The 24,890-nt window shown below is 38.6% G+C and overlaps 1 protein-coding gene across 9 annotated transcripts in view; it reads right to left on the bottom strand.

Annotated features, from left to right (window-relative positions):
• The window catches only part of CHD2 (chromodomain helicase DNA binding protein 2), a 149,133-nt gene that overhangs the window by 62,173 nt on the left and 62,070 nt on the right, over nt 1–24,890 (bottom strand). For 8 of the 9 annotated variants that reach the window (XM_033188901.1, XM_033188906.1, XM_033188900.1 and 5 more), the window contains 8 exons: nt 24,683–24,783; nt 23,342–23,386; nt 22,997–23,175; nt 20,030–20,154; nt 14,904–15,120; nt 12,967–13,056; nt 11,831–12,021; nt 464–652 (listed from right to left, as the gene is read on the bottom strand). In XM_033188901.1, coding sequence (XP_033044792.1) covers nt 464–652; nt 11,831–12,021; nt 12,967–13,056; nt 14,904–15,120; nt 20,030–20,154; nt 22,997–23,175; nt 23,342–23,386; nt 24,683–24,783 — 1,137 coding nt within the window. Of the gene's footprint in view, nt 1–463; nt 653–11,830; nt 12,022–12,966; nt 13,057–14,903; nt 15,121–19,872; nt 20,155–22,996; nt 23,176–23,341; nt 23,387–24,682; nt 24,784–24,890 lie in introns of those variants that run through there. The other variant, XM_033188908.1, reaches the window with a different exon arrangement.

Here is a 24,890-nt window from a genome sequence, read left to right on the forward strand (position 1 = left end):
TTTGGGAGGCCGAGACGGGCGGATCACGAGGTCAGGAGATCGAGACCATCCTGGCTAACACAGTAAAACCCCGTCTCTACTAAAAATACAAAAAAAAAAAAAAAAACTAGCCGGGTGTGGTGGCGGGCGCCTCTAGTTCCAGCTACTCGGGAGGCTGAGGCAGGAGAATGGCGTAAACCCGGGAGGCGGAGCTTGCAGTGAGCTGAGATCCAGCCACTGCACTCCAGCCTGGGCGACAGAGCGAGACTCCGTCTCAAAAAAAAAAAAAAGAAAAGAAATCCCGTCTCTACTAAAAATACAAAAAAAATCAGCTGGGCATGGTGGCGCATCCCTGTAATCCCAGCTACTCGGGAGACTGAGGCAGGAGAATCGCGAGACTCTGTCTCAAAAAAAAAAAGAAAAATCTAATAGTTTCATGGTACTGATCTCAATCCCTTTAGGCCTAACCCAAACAAGAACTTACTTATAATACTGTTTCTGAAGGGCTGACATCTCCACCCTGAGAATCTGTTCCACTTTAGCAGGAAGGGATTTCTCCACATCTTTTTTGACTCTCCGGAGAAGGAAAGGCTCTAGCACCTTATGAAGACTCTGGTAGCCATTCTCTCTCCCTTTCCCATGGTCTTCTTCAAAATCTTCCCAAAATTCAAACCTAGGGAAGAAATAGTATAGTGTTATTTGGCCACATTGAGGAAAAGAAGAATGGGGAAAAAAAAACTGAAAAAAATGAATCTTTCCCATAAGGAAAGACAAAATTATCAATCACTAGAGCTCTTAAATAGAAGGGAAAATAAAAAGGGGAAAAGCAAAATGAAATCAACTCCATCAGTCTACACTAGATAATAGCACGTTTCCAATTCTCAGACTGAATTCAGAGTTTATAAAATATTTCAGTCTATCATGTAACCAACATCATCTAGAACTACCCAGTAACTACTCAAAGCACATGCTCTCTGGTAAGTATGGAAGGTCGGACACAGCCGGTGCCAGTACTGACAATGGACTCAACAGCCTCAAGAGAGTCACCGTCATTTCTGAACTCATAAGTAGTCATTTCTTTTTTTTTTTTTTTGAGACAGAGTCTCGCTCTGTTACCCAGGCTGGAGTGCCGGGGCGCAATCTCGACTCACAACCTCCACCTCCCACCTCAGCCTCCTGGGTAGCTGGGATTACAGATGCCACCACCACGCCTGACTAATTTTTGTATTTTTAGTAGAGACAGGGTTTCACCATGTTGGCCAGGCTGGTTTCGAAATCCTGACCTCAAGTGGTCCGCCCGCCTCGGCCTCCCAAAGTGCTAGGATTACAGGTGTGAGCCACCATATCCAGCCATACATTTTATCAGGTATCGTTAAGTTAATCAAAATCAGCCTTAGTAACACCTGGTATGGCCTAAAACAATCATCTACAGGGAAGCAGATAACATGATCTTTTGGGGTAGAGATTTAAAGTTGTCATTAAAGCCTACAACCTGATAAACCTAAGGTAAACTGTATTTTCTCACACTGCTATGCTACTAAGCAAATACTCCAAGAACACAAAATAGGTGAGGAATTAAAACTGATAATTTAAAATGCACAATGAAAACTGAACTATCTCTGGCCAGGCACAGTGGCTCACACCTGTAATCCCAGCTCTTTAGGAGGCTGAGGCACATGGATCACCTGAGGTCAGGAGTTCGAGACCAGCCTGGCCAACGTGGTGAAACCCCATCTCTACTAAAAATACAAAAATTAGCTGGGCATGGTGGTGAGTGCCTGTAATCCCAGCTACTCGGGAGGCTGAGGCAGGAGAATCACTGGAACCAAGGAGACGAAGGTTGCAGTGAGCCAAGATCATGTCATTGCACTCCAGCCTGGGTGACAGTGAGACTGTCTCAAAAAAAAAAAAAAAGAAAAGAAAAGAAAGAAAGAAAACCGAACTCTCTCAATGCTGGAGATGATCCCTCACACACTAAATGTGTGAAGTGACTGGAAATCAGTAGAAGTAGAAATATCACTATATCAGGCTGTTTTCTGAATACCTGAGAGAATTTCAATAAGCTAATTTACCTAACACATTATAATAAATTAAAACTTTACTAATCTAAAAAATTAAATGTAAAGTTTATTTCCAAGATTTACTTCCTCTCTGTTTTAGGCAACCAATATTTTCACCTGCCTACTGTACTCTTATTATATTAAGGGAGTTAATGAGACACTAGTTCTTGATCTACACGTACTGAGGAGACATAAGTATCATTTATTTGTTTATGAATTATCTATGGCTGCTTTTCCTCTAAACAGAGAGATGAGTGGCTAACAATGATTGTACGGGCTATGAAACAAAAATATTTACCATCAGATTCTTAATAGTTTTTTTTTTTTTTTTTTGGAGAAAGTCTCACTCTTGTTGCCCAGGCTAGAGTGCAGTGGTGCAATCTCAGCTCACTGCAAGCTCCGCCTCCTGGGTTGACGCCATTCTCCTGCCTCAGCCTCCCAAGCAGCTGGGACTATAGGAGCCCGCCACCATGCCCAGCTAATTTTTTGTAATTTTAGTAGAGACAGGCTTTCACTGTGTTAGCCAGGATAGTCTCAATCTCCTGACCTCGTGATCTCCCTGCCTCAGCCTCCCAAAATGCTGGGATTACAGGCGTGAGCCACCGGGCCTGGCCTACTATCAGATTCTTTAGAAAAAATCTGCTGCCCTGAAAACAATGATTAATTTATAATATTAGATATAGAAAAGGTATAAGGTCATAGTGGTGATGTATAAAGACACCATGTTACATCTAAAGGTTCATATTTTGGATATATCCCTGCTATCAACTTCTGTATTTAATATTTGTCTCTCATAGAACTAGAAAATATTCTGATCTTTATAACTTTCCAGAACATGGAATTTTAGAAAAATAGGTTACTTTAGTGAGGACCAACAAAGAAGGAAATTAAACCAAAGCAGTGAAAATGGTACATTAAAAGTCACACAGTAAATATGTAAAAGGAAAAGTGCAAAAAAAATTAAGAGATTGGCCTAGACCACAGAAACAAAAATTTTAAAAATCATCCCAACACTAAAACACACAATCTCTGAAATACATGCTATCAAACTGAATTGTTTTGTGGGGTAAGTCTGAAGCATATATTTGCATATCATGGTCTTTATAAGCCGAATTTTTCAATCTTGTCGTATCTTTTTCTACCCTTAATACCAAGTTCCATGCTTTGCAAACAGTATGTACAAAACGAAGCTATTGATTGATAAGTATTCACAATATGGTTAGTCATCAGGTACTCCCTGTCAGAGCAACCCTGCATGAAAGGCACTTAGGTTCTATACTAAGGAAACAGAATTTCAGTTGGTTAAAAAGAGGACTAACTTTTAGATTTTGAAACAAAAGCCTGTAACATTTGAGTGGGGAAGTTCAAAAGCTATTTGACTAAACCTAATTCTCTCCTTTACAATCGTTTTTCTTCAGTGGATCCTTTCTTCAAAAGCTCTGTAGAGTCCTAAGGTACCTCAGGAACTTCTGCTAAGGATGAGGCAAAATACTTCACAAGACTACACTTACCCACACAGCAAGCTCAGGCAGAAATAAGGGCAAATCTGAACTCCTTAACTAATAGGTTTTCTTGTTATATACACACCTTTGTGAACAACCATTTTTAAACTTTTTTTGAAAATGACAATGCTTTAAATACAAAATTTACAAAGAAAAGAAGATCTCTTTCACAGAAAAAAACTTGCATCTCTAACCTATCATTCCATAATTGATTGAACTGGCCAAAGGAAAATTTTGGAAGAGACTCCCTGAATGATAAAGTAATTGAAAAGTTCCTCTCTCCAATTACGAAAGAAGGATATATGACATTTTCCCAAACATAGCCCATGCTGAGTGGAATGCCACAGCTGCTTAACAGCAGGAAAAAGCTAGTTATGACCACTTAGGAGCCAAAATCCCTACCATCCATTTCAGCAGTTAGGTACACAAAAGCAAATCATGGCTAAGTATTCACTGGTAGAAACTACATACCACAATTCTTTTTCTATAAAAACAAGCACAGATGTTCCCACTGTCTCATAACTCTTACTACGTAGGGTGACTTGACTTCGTCTCAAAGGTTTTATGAAGGATGTATTTTTTCTCTTAGAATTTGAAGTTCAAAGGACACTGGTCTTGGTCAGAGAAGACTTGATATTGATCTTGGTCTATCTACTTATTGACCATGTGATATGGGACACCTTTTAATCATCTAAGCCAGCATAGTCTTATTTGCAATATGAAAATAAAGGAAGCCCTTCAGACTAAAAAAAAAAGCAATACCCAACAGCAACCTGAAAACACAGGAACAAATGAGGATTACTGAAAATGATCAAATATATAGGTACATGTGAAAGATAGTATACATATATTTTTCTCTTTTCTTTTTTTTTTTTTTTTTTTTTTTGAGACGGAGTCTTGCTCTGCCACTCAGGCTGGAGTGCAGTGGCCGGATCTCAGCTCACTGCAAGCTCCGCCTCCCGGGTTTATGCCATTCTCCTGCCTCAGCCTCCCGAGTAGCTGGGACTACAGGCGCCCGCCTCGTCGCCCGGCTAGTTTTTTGTATTTTTAAGTAGAGACAGGGTTTCACCGTATTAGCCAGGATGGTCTCGATCTCCTGACCTCGTGATCCGCCCGTCTCGGCCTCCCAAAGTGCTGGGATTACAGGCTTGAGCCACCGCACCCGGCCTATTTTTCTCTTTTCTATATGTCCTTAAAAGACAAACCTGTGGCCGGGCGCGGTGGCTCAAGCCTGTAATCCCAGCACTTTGGGAGGCCGAGAAGGGCGGATCACGAGGTCAGGAGATCGAGACCATCCTGGCTAACACGGTGAAACCCCGTCTCTACTAAAAATACAAAAAATTAGCCAGGCGAGGTGGCGGGCGCCTGTAGTCCCAGCTACTCGGGAGGCTGAGGCAGGAGAATGGCATAAACCCGGGAGGCGGAGCTTGCAGTGAGCTGAGATCCGGCCACTGCACTCCAGTCCGGGCGACAGAGCGAGACTCCGCCTCAAAAAAAAAAAAAAAAAAAAAAAAGACAAACCTGTTTAAAGCAATAATTATATGCTTGTATTCTTGGATTTATAACATAAGGAGGTGAAAATGGAGCTACAGTGGGGTAAAGTTGCCCTATTTTACCAGAATTGAGTCAGTATTAACCTGAAGAAGACTGATGCATACAATAATCCCTAGAGCAACCAATTAAAATTTTTTAATAGCAAAAATTAACAGGAGTTAAAATAACACACTGAAAAGTACTTGCTGAAACAGGAAGGCAATAAAGGAGAAAGTGGAACAAAAAAGATGTAAGACATATGGAAAACAAATAGTAAAATAGCAGAAATCCAGCCATATTATTCATTCTGTTAAATGTGAATGAACTAAATATTCCAATCAAAAGGCAAGGATTATTGGCCTGCATAAAAAAGGCACATCCAAGTACTGGTTGTCTATAAGACACATTTTAGACTTACAGAAAGAAATAGGTTGAAAGTAAAATGATGGAAAACAGTATATCATGGAAACAGGAATCAGAAGAGACCTAAGAAGCTATAATAAAATAACACAAAATGGATTTACAAAACAATAAATATCATTAGAGGTCAAATGGGACATTCTAGTATTGACCAGAAAAAGGTCAATGCCTCAGGAACATACAATAGTTATGAATGGATACATACCTAACAGAACCCCAAAATATATGAAGCAAAAAATGACAACTCGAAGCCAAAAACTCAACTACAGTTAAAAATCAAAATATTTCATTCTCAATTCAAAGTACAACTAAACTGGCAGTCAGAAAAGATAATAGAAGTCTTGAACAACACCATTAACCACACTGAATGGACATTTACAAAACACTAACCAAACAAAGATAGAATACAGATTATTCTTTATAAGCACTTATCGGACAGTCTCCAGGAACGAAAGCATACTATGACTATTTAATAAGTCATAATAAATTCATTTAAAGCATGTTCTCCAAGACAAAACTGAATTACAAGCCATTTGGAAAATCTCTAAATATATGGAAATTAAACACCATCCTTCTGAAAACCCTATGCTTCAAAGAATAAATCACAGAGAATTTAGAAAATAGATGAAATCAAATGAAAACAAAAACACACAATTATCAATATTTATGGGATGTAGCTAAAGCAGTACATAGGAGTAAACATACCTTTAAATAACTAGAAAAGAAAAAGTTTTACATCAATAATCTAAACTGTATCTTAAGAGAAAAAGAAAAAATTAAATGAAAAGCAAACAAAGGACAGAAACCTTTGAGAGAGGAAATAAATAGAAAAACAAAGAGGCCACGCACGGGGGCTCATGCCTGTAAACCCAGCACTTTGGGAGGCCAAGGCAGGCAAATCACAAGGTCAGGAGTTCGAGATCAGCCTGGCCAATATGGTGACACCTCGTCTCTACTAAAAATACAAAAATCAGCCGGCTGTGGTGGCAGCCACCTGTAATCCCAGCTGCTCAGGAGGCTGAGGCAGGAGAATTGCTTGAAACTGGAAGGCAGAGGCTGAGTGAGCTGAGATTGTACTGTGCACTCCAGCCTAGGCAACAAGTGCAAAACTCTGTCTCAAAAAAAAAAAGAAAGAAAAGAAAAAACAGAGGTAGAAACCAATGATGTCAAAAGTTGGTTCTTCGAGAATATCAAAATTGTTAAGCCCTTAGCTAGAGCTGACCAAGAAAAAGAGCAAAGGATACAAATTACCATAATCAAAAAATTAACTTTAATCACTATTGATTCTTAGAAGAATCTACCAGGCACAGTGGTTCATGCTTATTATCTCAGCATTTTAGGAGACAGAGGCGGGAGGATCACTTGAGCCCAGAAGTTTGAGATCAGCCTGGACAACTCAGCAAGACCCCATCTCTACAAATAATAAAAAATAAATTTTAAAAATTAGCTGGGCATTGTGGTGCACACCTGTAGTCCCAGCTACTTAGGAGGCTGAAGTGGGAGGATCCCTTGAGCCCAAGAGATCATGGTTACAGTGAACTATGATCATACCACTGCACTCAGCCTGGGTGACAGAGAAAGACCACGTCTCTTAAAAAAGAAAACTAAAATTAAAAGGCTAAGAGAATACTATATAACTTTATGCCAACAAATTAGGACAAGTTAGACGAAATAGACTAACTCCTAGAAAGACACAAATTAACAAAAATAAGTCAAGAAGAAATAGAAAACTTAAGTGAACCTGTAACTGGAAACCAGGTTAGTCATTAAAAATGTTCCCACAAAGTGAAGATTGACATGGCTACACTGGTGAATTCTACTAAATATTTAAAGGAGAAATAACACGAAACTTACACAAACTCCTTCAGAAAACAGAAAGGAAACACTCTCCAATTCATTTTATGATCCCAAAACCAAAGCAACGTAAACATCAAAACAAAACAAAAAGCTACAGACTAAAATTCTAATTAAAATCAAAAACACAGATGCAGCCAGGAACAGTGGCTCACGCCTGTAATCCTAGCACTTTAGGCGGCGGAGACAGGCAGATCACTTAAGCCCAGGAGTTGGAGACCAACCTGGCCTACATGGCAAAACCCCACCATCTCTACAAAAATACAAAAATACAAAAATGGTGGTGCATGCTTGTAATCCCTGCTACCTGGAAGGCTGAGGCATGAGAACTGCTTGAACCTGGGAGGTGGAGGTTGCAGTGAGCCGAGATCATACCATTACACTCCAGCCTGGGTGACAGAGGGAAACTCTGTCTCAAAAAACAAACAAACAAACACCAAACAGATGCAAAAATCTTTAACAAATTATTAGCCAAGTGAATCTAGCAATGCACAAAAAGTATTAAACACTGTTAACAAGTCAGATTTACGCTAGGAAAAAAAAAGTTGGCCTAATGTCTAAAAAGCAATTAAGGTAATATACTATATTGTTAAAGGACAAAACCACATGGTCATCTCAACAGACACAGAAAAAAAGCATTTAACAAAACCTAATATCCATTCTTTATTAAAACCTCACAAACTAGGAAGAGAAGAAAACCTCCTCAACCCAATAAAGTGTATCTACAAAAAAAAATCTATAGCCAACATCCTGCACCCACCAATTCTATTTAAGATGGAGGTTCCTGCCAATACAATAAGGCAAGAAGAAGAAATAAAAAGCATCCACATTGGAAAAGAAACCTTTAGGTACAGAAAACATAATCCTGTCTATAGAAAAATACTAAGAAATACAGAACAATATAAACACACAGAGAGACACACAGTAGAAACAGTAAGTTTATCAAGTTTGCAGGACGTAAAATCAATATACAAAACTCAATTATAGTTCTATAATAGGTTATTTTTTTAATTCCACTCAAAATATAGTCAGAATTAAAATAATATTTTAAATGTATAAGATTTCCAAACTGAAAACCACTGAACACTGAGAAAAATTATAGATGATCTAAATAAATGGAGAAAACTTTCCATGATTATGGTTTAGAAGACTCAATATTAACAATTTTGCTTTAATTGATATATGATTCAACACAATTTTTATTTTTTTCTTGCAGAAATTAACAACCTGATCCTAAAATGTATATGGAAGTGGCAAGAACTCTAGAGTAACCAAAACAATTCTGAAAAAGAAGAAAACGGAACTTGTACTTCTCCATTTTCAAAAAGCAGTCTAGGCCGGGTGCAGTGGCTCAAGCCTATAATCGCAGCACTTTGGGAGGCCAAAGAGGGTGGATCACTTGAAGTCAAGAGTTCGAGACCAGCCTGGCCAACACGGCAAAACCCCATTTCTACTAAAATACAAAAAATTAGTTGAGCATGGTGGTGCATGCCTGTAATCCCAGCTACTTGGGAGGCTGAGGCAGGAGAATCGCTTGAGCCCGGGAGGCAGACATTGCAGTGAGCTGAGACTGTGCCACTCCACTTCCAGCCTGGGTGACAGAGCAAGGCTCCGTCTCAAAAAAACTAAAAAATAAAAAAGCAGTTGAAAGTTACATTAATCAAGACAGTGTGACATTGGCAGAAGGACAGAAATATGTATTAACAAAACAGAAATGACAGTCCAGAAACAAAGCATGACATTTATGGTGTCAACTGAGTTTCAACAAAGGTGTCAAGGCAATTCAATGGAGAACACATTCTTTTCAACAAGTGATACTAGAACAATTTCCCAAATTCTACTGCAAAAAAAATGAACTAAGGCACTCACAGTTCACACTATAAACAAAATGTACTCTGACCTGATATAAAAGCTAAAACTTCCAGAAGGAAATAAAGAAGCAAGTCTTTGTGTCCATAGGCTAGGCAAATCTGTCTCAGATATGATATCTAAAGCACAATCCATACAAAAAAATCCATAAATTAAACTTCATCAAAATCAGTAACTTTTTATCTTTGAAAGACAACATTTAAAAAGTGAAAAGAAGCCACAGATTGGGATAAAATATGTTCAAATTATATACAGATGCTCCTCAACTTACAACAGGGTTACGTCCTGAAAAACCCATTAGAAGTTGAAAATAGTTAAATCAAAAATGCATTTAATACACTTAACTTACCAAACACCACAGCTTAGCCTACCCTAAATGTGTTCAGAACACTTATCATTAGAATATTGAGCAAAATCACCTAACACAAAGCCAATTTTATAATAAACAGTTGAATATCTCACATAATTTATTGAATATTATACTGAAAATGAAAAACAGAATGCTTGTGTTTACTCAAAGTATATTTTCTACTGAAAGTGTATTGCCTTCATATCACTGAAAAGTCAAAAAATTTTACATCAAACTATAGAAAGTTGGGGACTGTACTGATAAAGCACTTGTATTCAGAATTTTTTAAAAAGAAACAAAAAACCTCTTCAACTCATAATAAGACAAACAATCCAATTTTTTTAACCCATTTATGACAGAGGTTGCAATTTTTTGAATTTCTGCAATCAGACCTTGGCAATGACCTTGAGCAGTAGGATATAAATAATTCCCACATGCTTAGAGTTCCAATGACGGAACACCAGGCATGAGTTAAATGCCAAAGCATTTGAATAGAAATTGCACCAAAGACATATAAATGGCTAATGAACACATGAAAAGACGTTCAACATCATTAGCCATTAGGGAAATGCAAGTCAAAACCACAATGACACACATTCGCCAGAATGGCTAGAATCAAAAAGACTGATAATGCACCAAGTCCTGGTGATGACGTAGGGAAACTAGAACCTTCAAATGTTTCTGGTAGGACTGCACAATGGTAATCACTTTAGAAAACAGCGTGGTAGTTTCTAAAATGTTAAATATAAACTTTTCAAATAATCCAGCAATTCTATTCCTAAGTCTCTAAGCAAGAGAAAGAAAAACATACGTCCATGCAAAGATATAACAACCCCAAAACAAAGCAATCCAAATGTCCATAACTGGACATTGCAACTGGATGCAATGAAATATTATTACCCAATAAAAGGAACAACTACTGACGGACTCTGACATGAATGAATCTCAAAAAAAATATGCTAAGTGAAGGAAGCCAGAAACAAAAGCCTACATATTAGGATTCCACTTATGTAAAACTTATAAAAAAGGGAAATCTCTAGAGACAAAAGCTGATTATTGGTTGCCTAAGGCTATATGTGGAAGCAGAGGTTAACTGCAAACAAGCAACGGGGAACTTTTTGGGATGAGGAAAATGCTCTAAAACTGGGCGATGATGATGGTTGCAAACTATAAATTTATTAAACAAATTTAAATTTAAAATTTAAAAAATAAAAGTAAAAGTAAAAAATAAAATTTAATCCCGAATTAAAAAAAACAAAAAAATGATTGTAGAGCATATACCTATCAATTGAACAACTATATTAACTGAATTGTTTACTGTACACCAGGTGCTATTCTAGGCAATGTGAACCAGCAATGAATCAAGCAAACAAAATCCCTGTGATTTTCATGCATAATTTAATGACATGAGATGAATGAGAACATAAATTTAAAAAGATACGCTATATAGAAACTAAAACAGGTTAGGGATAAGATGTCTAAAGGGCTACTTTAGGTTAGGAAGTCTGCAAAGATTTCTGAAAGGAGGTGGTCATACAAGATGAGCTGAAGCATTAAGATGGTTGGCTATGTGAAGATAAGAAGAAATAGCATTCCAGTCAAGAAGGAATAGTAATGGCTTGGCATGTTTAAGGGAGAGAAAGGTGGCCAGAATGGCTGAAGCATAATGAGTGATGGAGAAAGTGGATGAGAGGAATCAGATTATTGTCAAGGGGCCAGACTGAGTGGGGTCCTCCAAATTAACGAATATAGATGTTATTCTAAGTATCACTGAATAACATTAGATAATTTTAAGTTTTATGAGATGTGCACATCATCTCTCCCATAAAAATTTTTTCAATAAAGACATTCCACAGTTCTTTAATAATATGTAAATAAGATGTAAAGTTGATGCTTTGGCTATCAGATATTTGAGTGTAACCTACTTTTCAGTGCTTGTGTACCTTGTATATTTCATTTTACTTATATTATCTTATACCAACAGTGAAAAGGTCTGATGTCATCTATTTAACAGTTATTTCCCAACTGCATTAACTAATTCAGTCTTTCGGCAGACAATACTGCTGTCCTCCTTAACAGGCTAATTTCTGTGCCTTCTTTCACTGATTATGAAACATTTTACTACTGCCATCCCTGCCTCCATTTGATGCTTTGCTTTCCCCAAACCATGCCATCTGTTTTCCCTAAGGTCTACTAAGAAAGTTAAAAAGCATTGGCATTTCAGACATTCTAGCATCTTTTGAAATACACAGGAAGGAGCTTACTTCTCCGGCATAATAAAGTGCAGCAAGGACCAGAGCTCTTTGAGGGAATTCTGAAGAGGGGTCCCCGTAATCAGGAGCCTATGGTTGGACTTGAAATCAATCAGAGTTTTATACAATAAAGAGTCATCATTCTTCAACCGATGGGCTTCATCCACTCCCAGAAAGGCCCAGTTAATACTGCCCAGCACAGTCTAAAGTAAAAACAAAACAGAACGAGCCACCAGGTCAGAAGGGAACCCAAAAGTGCTTTCAAGTGTTAATTATCGCTGTATAAATACCATTACAAAGGTATAAATAGACACATTTATTCTTCACTGACAATATATATTAGGACTCTTCTGTTTATTCTGTTAGTTGCCAGATTGGTAGCTATTCAAACGAGAGTATCATCATCTAAAAGGTATAGGTGGGCCTCTTATACCAGCTATTACTGCATGCCCCACAGCAAGAACACAAAAACTGCTATGCTGGGCAAAAATTAAACAAAAACAAAAACCACATGATTCTGTATTCTCCCCTTAATTACGGACCTTCTCCTGCCTATTCTCCACCCCAACCCTGAAGCACACAAACACCAAGAGCCACCAAACTGAACTTGTTTGCACTTAATACCAATGGGATCTACCTACCACATATATTTCTTAGCAGAAAGGCGGTATTTAAAGAGCTTCTTATTTCTGTCCTCCTCACAAAGACCATTCACGTCATCTTTTCTGGAGAAATGCCTTAACAATGATACAATAGGAAATGCCTAAGATGACATTCAAGGCAGATACCTGAGGTGGCATCCAATGACTGACAATAATCTCAGGTAATTTACTGACCTCAATACCCTTTCATTCTGTTTAATTCAATTGGACTTGGTGACCTAAGGTCCCCTCATCTATAGGGTTCTGTTTTCTATTTATAACCTTAATATCCTTTGAGTAATTTTTCTGGTTGTTCATTTGCTTGCTTTTTAAAATAAGAGAAAAGTAACATGGCAAGTAGGAGGTACAGACCCTACCAACTGTTTTTTATTTTTAACTTTCATGTATTTATTTATTTTTAACATGCTCCACAGAAAAGTAACAGACCCTAACATCTGGACAAGTCACAGTGGAAAAGATTTAGCCTTGTAGATATTAATTACACACCTTATCTTTTAAGAGGATCTCATATGTTGTTATAAGTGCGTTGAACTTCAATCTTTTGGTTTGGGAATGAATCCATTCATACTCCCGTATCTATAAGAAAAAAACATAATTAAGACATAATTTCTGCTTCTACCTTTCTATATCACGTAAGTGTTGTGATCGATGTAATAGAAACATGCCAAATAAAAAATAAATCGGAATAGATTTTAATAAATGTCTCATACGTTCTAAAATGACCTAAGCAACCAAACTATAAAGCAGAAGAGTTAGAATTCAAACACTGACCACTGAACAGCAAAAGCTTTATTGCCAGAATCAGAAGACACTGGTCCCCAGAAAAACATCTAATGAAAAAAATGCACCTCATCAGCTACTACACCCTGGTGATTTGAACTCAACAAGGGATCTCCCATATACTTAGAAATTTCTTTTAAAAATGCAATTTATTTACTTTTTGAATAAGAAAATACATATATTAACAAGTAAAACAAATTCCAACCTTTGGAATTTCATCAACCATAGACCAAAGAGATGTGTCCAAGAAAAAGGGAGGCTTATAAGACGAAAATATAATGCAATACGTATAATAACGTCAATGTAAAAGAACACAAAGATGAGCACATTCACACTGAAGTATCATTGGACACTTAGCAAGCACGAAGACTCATGACAAAGCTCTTGCAGTTTGGCTGTCAAGTTAGGAACTGGAGAACAAGACAGTAAGTGCCTGCAGGTGATCACCACCGAGTGGGGTTAAAAAGAACAAAGAAAAGGAGAACTGGAGATAGCAAAGAAAACTTCTCTGACTACAATTTTTTACAGTTCATTTTCTTTGTTTGCAATCATTTTTGGAATGTAGTGCTTTAAGCTATTTTGTTAACCTATGAATTTCTCTTTTTTCTTCTTTAATGGTTAACAAATGATTTAACAAAGCTAAAACTATATTCTTAGAAACTCAAAATTAGGCCAATGAAATCAGCCAGTGTTTAAGTTACACAATTTTAATGAAACTATTTACTAAAAATAAATTTGAATTTGCATGAAAATATATGATTACAACATGCAACTCAAATGTTTAAACATTGCTGATGGCTTGCTCTTATTACAAGCAATTTTCCAGAAATAGTTTATATACAGTGATGAAAGAGGAAAGCTCTGGACTAGATAGATACACCTGTGTCCTAATCCCAGCTCTGCCACATTCTTGCTTGCTAGGGCACGTGTTTAGATTCTCTGAGTCAATTCTTCATCAGTAGTAGGAAAGAATGCCATCAACTTTGAAGACTATCATGAAGATTACAGGTATTACACATAAGGCACCCAGCGCAACATCTAGTACACAGTAGGTGCTTTAAAAAAAAGTTACTATAAAGAAAAGATCTGCTAAACAAAGATAAACTTAAGTCACTGTGTTCTAAATTCATGATGCCCAAATAAAGCTTGGTAACAGATTAAAATAATTCTTATTTCTAGAGCCCTAAAATAGCTTGTTTTCCTTTACTTTTACTCCTTTTTTGTAAGTTATGCAACCTCACTGTTTTAAGAAATTAAGAAACAAATTCAAAGAATGTTTATTTTCAGTAAATGTCTGAGATAGCAAAAATAATATTAATATTACACAAAGTATTAACTCCATATTATCTATATAAAGCAGTCTTAGAAGTAAAAAGGGCAGAGAGAAGAAAAATTTAATATTGCAACCCAGCTAAAAGAGATTCCCACTCACATACTGCTGTTGCTTTTTAAATAGTAAGCATATTTGTTAAAGAGCATCTGAGTTGCACTTTTGTGATAGATACACCTCCTAATATTGAGAACATAGCACAGTATCAGAATAATAACCAAAAACTTTACTAATGATCTACTAAAGGCTTCAAGTCAATTTCCAAATTACATTTACAACACAGATTCTATCCCAGCTCTTTTTGTTTACACACCGTATTTCTGCTCATCAGGTCACCTATGTAAACCACTACGTTAATCTCTGGTGCCCAGATTTCAAACTCTCTCTGCCATGAGGTGAGGGTGGATAAAGGGACGACTATAAGAAAGGGGCCATACAGCTGGTGTTGGTGGAACAGGTAGGAGAGGAATGATATGGTCTGGATGGTCTTTCCTAGGCCCATTTCATCAGCAAGGATTACACTGTTATTTCTGCAGAAAAAAAATAAATAAATAAAAACAAAAAAATCATTAGTTCACCAAAACACAGAATGTCCATAAATAGCAATGACACCAATGCTTCACAATAACAGTCGAGCAAGGTGCCATTCATAAGCCTCAACTGTATTTCCTCTCATCTGCAATTACTTCAGCTTTCGACATAAGGAAGAAAGCAGAAACCAAAAATAGCAGAATAACAAGTGACCTATCTAGATTTGGATTACTATGAGAGCCTCGTCAGACTCTTTACCTTTAGGCTTTTCACATCACCTTCCATAGGCTATCTTTTATCACAGAGAAGACAAGCTTTGTAAAAAGTGAAGACAAGCATGTAACCTTAGACTCCATCAATACAGAAAGCTATCAGCACTGCTCGTGAATCCTATGGCTGGCCCACCCCATTCCACTGCATACCACTGGGTTGTTTAATGCCACATACACTATTTCCTAGACCTACATGTATAGGTGTATGGCTCGTTTTAAATACACTTTAGCCTAAAGCAGAGGTAGGCTACAGATCACATTTGTGGACCCTACCCTAGATCTACTAAATAAGACTATATGGAAAAGGGCTGACAAACACCTTTGGAGATTCTGACTCAGGTATTCCTTAGACCAGGGACACCCCACTCAGGAACCTGGCTGCACAGCAGCAGGTGAGCAGCGGGTGAGCGAGGGAAGCTTCATCTGTATTTACAGCCGCTCCCCATTGCTGGCACTAATGCCTGAGCTCCGTCTCTTGTCAGATCAGCAATGGCACTAGATGCTCATAGAAGCATGAACCCCACTATGAACTACACATGTGAGGGATCTATGTTGCACACTCCTTATGAGAATCTAATGCCTGGTGATCTGTCACTGTCTCCCATCACCCCCAGATGGGACTATCCAGTTGCAGGAAAACAAACTCAGGGCTCCCACTGATTCTACATTATATAGTATAATGTAATAATAATAGAAATAAAGTGCACAATAAATGTAATGTGCTTGCATCATCCCGAAACCATCCCCCTCCCTCCTCCCCAGCCTGTGGAAAAATTGTCTTCCATGAAACCGGTCCCTAGTGCCAAAAAGGTTGGGGACTACTACCTTAAACTACAGTTTGAGAAACACTACTCTACAAAATGGGCTAGATTTCAACAGGATATTAACAGAAAAAGAATATCTAAGAAAAAAATTTTTAAATTAAAGAAACAGCCAGAGTTAAGAAAATATATTTGGGAAACAGAACAGAGTCATTTGGCAGGAAATTAGGATTACACATAAGACATCAGATTGAAAACATTATTAAAAGGTTCTTGAAAATAAGAACACTAAAAGTTTGCATATATATATAATACACACTTAATCAGCAAATCAGAAAGAACTAAAAGTAATTTACATGTTAAAGGCAACCTAACTGATTCAAAAAACAAGACGTTTAATTCACCAAAAAGAGGTAATTTCTAAAAATACCTTCTGTGTTCTACAAAATAGCTAGTTTAAAGGGTAAAATACAGAAACAAAGAAGATCACACTTGGGGAAGGGAGAATGATGAAGCCATGCCACTATACATCTCAGGTACACCTAATTTTCTACACAGTTTAGATGTAGTCCTTTGAGTAACTTCCTTCTCATTTCTCTCACCTTTTCAATACTATTGAGGAGGAAGCACAGTTAAGTTTCTCCAATATTTCCTGCCCCTAGAAAATGCCATTGTCTACATACACAGACTAAAGTAGGTTTGAACTGATTCACCTGTTTTTCTGGAACCAGACCAAAACAGCACATTATGTAATGTAACATTCCTGTGACCAGGGCTTAGCAGGGGCTTGGGCCCTTTTCAATTGACTTTTATTCATTTGGTTTAAAGTAAAAAAATACTGGCCAGGGCCGGGCGCGGTGGCTCAAGCCTGTAATCCCAGCACTTTGGGAGGCCGAGACGGGTGGATCGCAAGGTCAGGAATCGAGACCATCCTGGCTAACACAGTGAAACCCCATTTCTACTAAAAATTACAAAAAACTAGCCGGGCGAGGTGGCGGGCGCCTGTAGTCCCAGCTACTCGGGAGGCTGAGGCAGGAGAATGGCATGAACCCGGGAGGCGGAGCTTGCAGTGAGCTGAGATCCGGCCACTGCACTCCAGCCTGGGCGGCAGAGCGAGACTCCGTCTCAAAAAAAAAAAATGCTGGCCAGGCACAGTCGCTCACAGCTGTAATCCCAGCACTTTGGGAAGCTAAGGCGGGCAGATCACATGAGATCAGGAGTTCAAGACCAGCTTGGCCAACATGGTGAAACCCCATCTCTACTGAAAATACAAAAATTAGCCAGGCATGGTGTTGCGTGCCTGTAATCCCAGCTACTCAAGAGCCTGAGGCAGGAGAATTGCTTGAACCTACGAAGCGGAGGTTGCAATGAGCCAAGATCATGCCACTGCGCTCCAGCCTGGGCAATAGAGCAAACAAAACTCAGTCTCGAAAAAAATTAAAAATTAAAAATTATAACAATGTTGGCCAAGGACTATATACAAAACACCATGCGACTCTGGATAGGTACATGGCACCTTTGCTCCTAAGAGCCCTCAAATATAAAATGAGGATTAGATTACAATTCCTTAAAGTTCATCTAACTTTATAACTGTCATTTAGATGAATTAGGTCCCATTATCCTTTAAAAGGAAAAATCATTTTTAAACAATTCAGAATCATTATATCAAACTCACATTCTCAATCTTCTCAAAACACCTAATTTTCATAATTGAGTATTAAATATTGTATTAGATTTTATCGGATAAAAAGTAGGAGATGGTTCACTTTGGAAAAACTCACTGTAAATGCATCTCTATAACTAGAAACCTTCCTTTCAGCAAAGAGGGGAAAAAATATTTTTTAAGCGGTCCTTTTTTTTTTTTTTTTTTCTAAGGTAAAGTCTCACTCTGTCACCCAGGCTGGAGTGCAATGGTGAGAAAATGGCTCACTGAGGTCGGGCGCGGTGGCTCACGCCTGTATTCCCAGCACTTTGGGAGGCTGAGGCAGGCGGATCACGAGGTCAGGAGATCAAGACCATCCTGGCTAACACGATGAAACCCCGTTTCTACTAAAAATACAAAAAATTAGTCGGGCGTGGTGGTGGGCACCTGTAGTCCCAGCTACTCAGGAGGCTGAGGCAGGAGAATGGCATGAACCTGGGAGGTGGAGCTTGCGGTGAGCCAAGATCATGGCACTGCACTCCAGCCTGGGCGACAGAGTGAGACTCTGTCTCAAAAAAAAAAAAAGAAAGAAAATGGCTCCCCGCAACCTTGGCCTCCTGGGCTCAAGCAATCCTCCCACCTCAGCCCCTAAGTAGCTGAGACTACATAAGTGTGCCACCATGTCCAGCTAATTTTTGTATTTTTTGGTAAAGATGGGGTTTTGCCATGTTGCCCAGGCCTGTACTTTTAATTCTAAATAAGGATTTTTTACTTTACTATAAAACACTAAAGACATTAAGAGCTTGCACTTAATTGAGCACTTCGAGAAAGAAGTGTGTGAGTAGGCATTAAAGGTACTTCTTACACTGCATGTTCTGTAAGGACAGCAAAATACATCTATATTGGTTCACTGTTAAATTCTCAAGGATTAATGGATCCCTATGTGAAAAGTAAAAAGTTCCTCTTCAAAGTTTCCCTTTTTGTTAAAGAATAAATAATAAGTGGTAGAAATAATAGTTTCTTTTAAAAATTAACTTCCTTCAAGCTTCCCTGTTTTTTGCTAATAACTTTCTTTGTTAAGCCCTATGTGGCTGTTAAATATAGTAAGGGAGTAAGTACATTCTATGTCTTTGTACTTTAAACAGGTTATTTGTTCTGGACTATAACCTGCTCAGAAATGTCTGAACACGCCCAGACATTTCCTGGCTTACAGCCTACGCCTCTTCCTTATTTGGAAATGTTATTATTCTCCTAGTTCCCCGTAAACAACCCCTTTCCTTTGTTTTCCATTGCACATTTACCTATTTGGGAAAGTTTTAAGTTTTTAGCCAATCGTAATCCGTCTAGATTGTGCGGTCCAGCTCCAGCCAATGGAGACAGGACACAACAGTAAGGAACCAATGCGTCAGGGATAAAAACCTCTGCTTTTCTTTGTTCGGTGTGCTCTCATGACAATTAGGCTTCTGCGAAGTACCCTTTCTGCAGAAAGTAAAATTACCTTGCTGAGAAAATTCCTTGAGCACTAGTTCTTCTTTTCAGCACTGAGGAACAAGCATTTCTTTCTAACACCTAGCACTTAGTAATCAGGAACTACTTGAAATTGGTGAAGAAAATTTGTAAGTACTTCCCAAATGTACCTTTAAACCTCCAGTGCTATCATTGTCTCATCTTTTTTTTTTTGCCCCCCCCCCAAGATTAATGTGGTATCATTACAAAAAGGATACTTTCACAGGTTCAACCTTCCTCTGAACAGGATAATCCTACAGTCTATACAGGTAGGGAGTGGGGTGAAGGGAGGGGAATCACATTCTCTACAGCACTACTATAGGAAATTAACTTAAAGGTTTCCCTGGCCTAGAAAGAAAATACATGTGAAAAAGACATTTTCTTATTCCTTCTGAGTAACTCCTCCCACATTAAAGATTTGGGCGACTTAACTTGCTATTTACACTCATGAGTAACATGATAATAGAGGTTTCTGGCTATGACAAACTACCCACCAAATAATGAAATAAAAAGTATTCTTTATATCAGAATAAAATGGTATTACACATACATAAAAATTTCCAGGAAGGATTTCTCTCAATCATATTTTATTTCTGTAATATGCAGTGTAAAGATTTCTTGGTTGAGATATAACAAGGGTGTGAAAAAAGAAAAAAAAAATTCTGGATATCTAACAAAAAGAAGCCAGAAACAGTAAGGAAAATTGCACTCATATTTTTCTACCTACTTGCACCAGGAATGAGCAAGCCAGTTGAGACCTTCTAGCTGATAATCTCGAAGTTCCAGATTCTCCCCTCCTAAATATGTAGGTTGTTTCTTTAAAGCTACAAATCGTGGTCTCTGCTTCAGGGCCTGAAAAACAAAAGCCCAAGTCTGAGAAAAATTTCTTACTGGTACTATGTTAAAATGCTAGTCACAATTCACGTATTCGGCATCAAAGCATAAAAACCTAAATTTCTTTTTTTTTTTTTTTTTTTTTTTGAGATGGAGTCTCACTCTGTCACCCAGGCTAGAGTGCAGCAGCGCACTCTCAGCTAACTGTAAGCTCTGCCTCCCAGGTTCACGCCATTCTCCTGCCTCAGCCTCCCAAGTAGTTGGGACTACAGGTGCCTGCCACCATGCCCAGCTAATTTTTGCATTTTTTGTAGAGACAGGGTTCCACCACGTTAGCCAGGATGGTCTCAATCTCCTGACCTCATGATCCACCGGCCTCAGCCTCCCAGAGTGCTGGGATTACAGGCGTGAGCCACTGTACCTGGCCAAAAATGTAAATTTCATGTGTGAATCACTAGCTCACTCCATCACCCCTTTCTTATGGTTTATATTCCATAAGCCAGAGTTGGTTCATCCTCAAATAAAATATTTTTTTTTTTTTTTTTTTTTTTTTTTTGAGGCGGAGTCTCGCTCTGTCGCCCGGACTGGAGTGCAGTGGCCAGATCTCAGCTCACTGCAAGCTCCGCCTCCCGGGTTTACGCCATTCTCCTGCCTCAGCCTCCCGAGTAGCTGGGACTACAGGCGCCCGCCACCTCGCCCGGCTAGTTTTTGTATTTTTAGTAGAGACGGGGTTTCACCGTGTTAGCCAGGATGGTCTCGATCTCCTGACCTCGTGATCCGCCCGTCTCGGCCTCCCAAAGTGCTGGGATTACAGGCTTGAGCCACCGCGCCCGGCCAAATAAAATATTTTTAGTTAACTTGTCCCTTTCCTGAAATAAGTCTATGAACATCATTAAATAGCACTTTATGTCTTCTCTATTATATGGCAGTGAGTCTCCTATTTTCAGAAACAATTATCTTCATGTTATCTTATTCTAAAAAGTACAAAACATTGCCTCCAGCTGTCATATACTAAATGCAGTTGATCTTCACCGTAACAGGATTTGTAAATTCAGAAATGCAGCCCATCTACCTTAAACCCTTTAAATTGTGTGAATTTGGTTTTCCCTTCAGAAACAACAAGGTTCTGAAGAGAAGGTTGTTTTCAGCCCCACAGGCTTGAGGGGTAGCATTCTAGTGAGGTCAGCCTCTATGATTTGCATAAAAACGTGGATTCTGTGGCCAAATCAGTTTAGGAAACAACCGATCAAAAAGTTATACAAACTTCTTTACTCATGACTTTTCAAAGTCTAAAATGTGTGTCCATAGTGTGAATTTACAGTAGAAATTTATTCAGGGATATACCCCAAAGTTACATGGCCAGAAGTCTTTTTTCAGGGGACATTTCTCTGAAGATTAGTGCTCTATAGGGTACATTATGAGAAGTATCATCCTAATAAGAATATCTGATAAGGTTACTGATATATTCAGCTCACCTATGAGGGCCGCTGGCAGTGAATGGAATCTGACTGCTTACTCTCCAAAATCCAGCCATCCATCCACTCCTACCAAACCTACCCCATAATTGTTCTCCCATCCACTCCTTCCATGCCACTGTTACTTCCCTTGTCCTCATACTACTTCTTCATTCATGGACTTCGATGACATCTTACTGGCTGGACCTTCTGGCTTTAATAATTACTTACTCCAGAGTCTCCTATATACTGCTATTAGATGAAGCTTTCTAAATAAAATACTGTTTTCATACTGCCACTGTACTCAGTAGTACCAATACCTAGAAGATAAAGTCAAAATCCCCTTCGAGGTAGCCAAGACACAGTTTGACCTTGATGTACTTGTCAACATCATTCCTCTTCTCCTAACTTCTGGAGTCTAGCAGTTCTCCTACTGAACTACAACCATAAGCATCTTTTTCTTGATACCTTCCATGGGAGGGCAATACCCTGGGCCCCCCTCTTGTCTGTCCAGCCAGCAGCATCAATCCATTATACAAGGGCCAGAAGCAGCTCCAGAACCACAACTTCCTCTTAAAACCCATTCAATGACCACTGGAGCTCAGAGACTTCTACATCGGTGCTTCTCTGATCACATTTTCCCTATCACACTCTTTGACCAGCAATTAAATACTGGTTTCACAGATAGAATTCTAGTGCCATTAACATGAATGTCAACTTCTAGAGACATACCACTTGTCTGATATTTTATTACTGAGGACCCAAGCACATCACTTTCCTGATGGAATAAATTCCAAGGAAAGGATTTATACAGTCAATCTAGCAAATAAGCCTATATATTTAACTTCTAACTTAGAATTCAAAGATACTCGCCTTTTATATCACTTCCTGCTCTCAGAAAGGTTATCACAATCTTGCCCAGGTTGGCCTCAAACTCCTATGCTCAAGCGATCCTGCCACCTCAGATTCCCAAGTAGCTGGAACCATAGGTGTGAGCCACTGCATGGTGCTCCCAGCTGCTCAAGAGGCTGAGGCAGGAGAATCACTTGAACCCAGGAGGCGGAGGTTGCAGTTAGCCGAGATAGTGCCACTGCACTCCAGCCTGGGTGACAGAACAAAACTCTGCCTCAAAATAAAATAAAATAATAAAATAAAAGTGCCTAAATCCTTTTAAGTACTCTCCAAAATATCTCTAACTATGTAAATTGCAAGATTAAAGAAGTCAACAAAGCCATGAAATAATTCATTCTCTCCTTTTGCTTTAATGTCACATTTAAGTCACCCTCTTTCACTTCAAAATGGCGATCACCATTTCATTTTGTAATATTTTCTCAGCACATATGTGACCAATCCTCTGTATCAGTATATCTTCTCCCTGAAAAAACAAAAGCCAACCATCACCATACCTTGCATTCTCTTGTTGGGATGGTTTTTGAGTTGTTCCTACTGTGGAAGCTGTCAATGCAATTCTGGAATTTCTTTCCAATGAGGGCTTCATCTTCCCAGCTACACTCTGAATAGGGCAGTCCCATCCATTTACATAGATACTCAGGCTCATTTGAGGGTGCCGGCTTCCGACTGTGAGCTATTTCATATAAAAACATTTATAGATTAGCAACTGTCAATTAAAAGTGAAAAATGACATTGTTTTATGCATAATCAACAACACATCACGTGACAAAAGAAAATAATCTGCAAAACATACACTGTTCTGAAATGTTGAACATTTATAAATAAAATTTCTTGCTTACCTGGAAAATCTGTTTGACCCAATGTAGATTTACTTGTCTTTACAGCTAAACAAATACAAAATAAGACAGAAAAGTTATAAACACAATGAAGAATGAAACAGTTTAGGTTCTATGAATAAGAATGCAAAAAGATTCTACTACCTCACACCTTAAAAAAAAAAAAAAAAAAGATCGGGTACAGTGGTTCACACCTGTAATCCCAGCACTTTGGGAGGCCGAGGCAGGCAGATTGCTTGACGCCAGGAGTTCAAGACCAGCCTGGCCAACATGGTGAAACTCTTGTTTCTACTAAAAATACAAAAATTAGCCAGGCGTGGTGGGGGTGGAGAGTGCCTATAATACCAGCCACTGAGGAGGCTGAGGCAGGAGTATCACTTGAACCCAGGACACAAGAGGTTGCAGTGAGCCAAGATCATGCTACTGCACTACAGCCTGGGCAACGGAGCGAGACTCCATCTCAAAGAAAAAAAAAAGGAAGAAGAAAAAACATTATTTTTCTCATCTCTCTCTCAGGCTGACACTCCACTTCTCTGTCCCTCTTTGTAAGAAAACTCCCCCAACGAGCTGTTTATACTTGCTATCCCCTCTCATTTTCTCTGGAACCTACCCTAGCCGCACCCTCACCACTCCATGGATGCATTTCACCAGCGCCAAATTCACAGATCAAGTCTCAGTCCTAATCGTCCTTGACTGACAGCATTTCCTCCCTCCTGGCTATGTGAATCACTTGGCTTCCAGGGACCCACTCTCTCTCAGCTCTCCTCCTGTCTCACTGACTGTTCTTTCTCAGTCTCCTTTGCCAGCTTCTTTCTGACTTCCAAAAGCTGAAATGCTCTCATACTACTTCTTACCATGTGGTACTCTATTTCTGATGATCCTGTTCAATCTTAGCCTTTAAATATTATCTAAATACTGATAAATTTCCAAATTTACATCTCCAGCCCAGACTAAGAGTTCTAAGCTCCAGGTTCACATATGCTGCAGCCTTCATTGTATTCTCCAATTAGATGACTAAGAAGTAAATCAAACTTACAAATATCAAACTAAGGTCTTGGTTCTCACTCCAATGATCGGCTCTTCCCTTCATTTCTCTACTTCAGTAAATGGTACCTCTATATTTCTACATGTTTAGGCCAAAAATCTTGATATGATACTTAACACCTCCTTCTTTCATTCCCCACATCCAAATTTTCCAGCCAATCTCCTTGGCTTTTCCTTTAAAATAAATCTAGGACCTGTCTAGTCTCCAAAATGCATTTTTTAAATTTACATTACTCCCAAAAGCAAAAGTCATTATTCCTTGAGTTCAAACATGGCTGAAGTGAGTTACCATGTACTTACCTATTACTCTTTCTACTATCTGATACTGTTTATTCAATTCTGAAGCCAGCTCCTGTTGGCAATTGAAATATTCTACATCTTCAGGAGAAACTTTCCCTAACCTGGATGGCAGACAGACAGAAAAAGTACACATAAACTAAAGTTTGGGGATCCACACACATACATCAAAGCAAAAGTCAAAGGTGGAAAAGAAAATCTATTTTTTACT

This window comes from Trachypithecus francoisi, unplaced genomic scaffold, assembly GCF_009764315.1.
Source record: "Trachypithecus francoisi isolate TF-2019V2 unplaced genomic scaffold, Tfra_2.0 Lachesis_group3, whole genome shotgun sequence".
NCBI lineage: Eukaryota > Metazoa > Chordata > Mammalia > Primates > Cercopithecidae > Trachypithecus > Trachypithecus francoisi.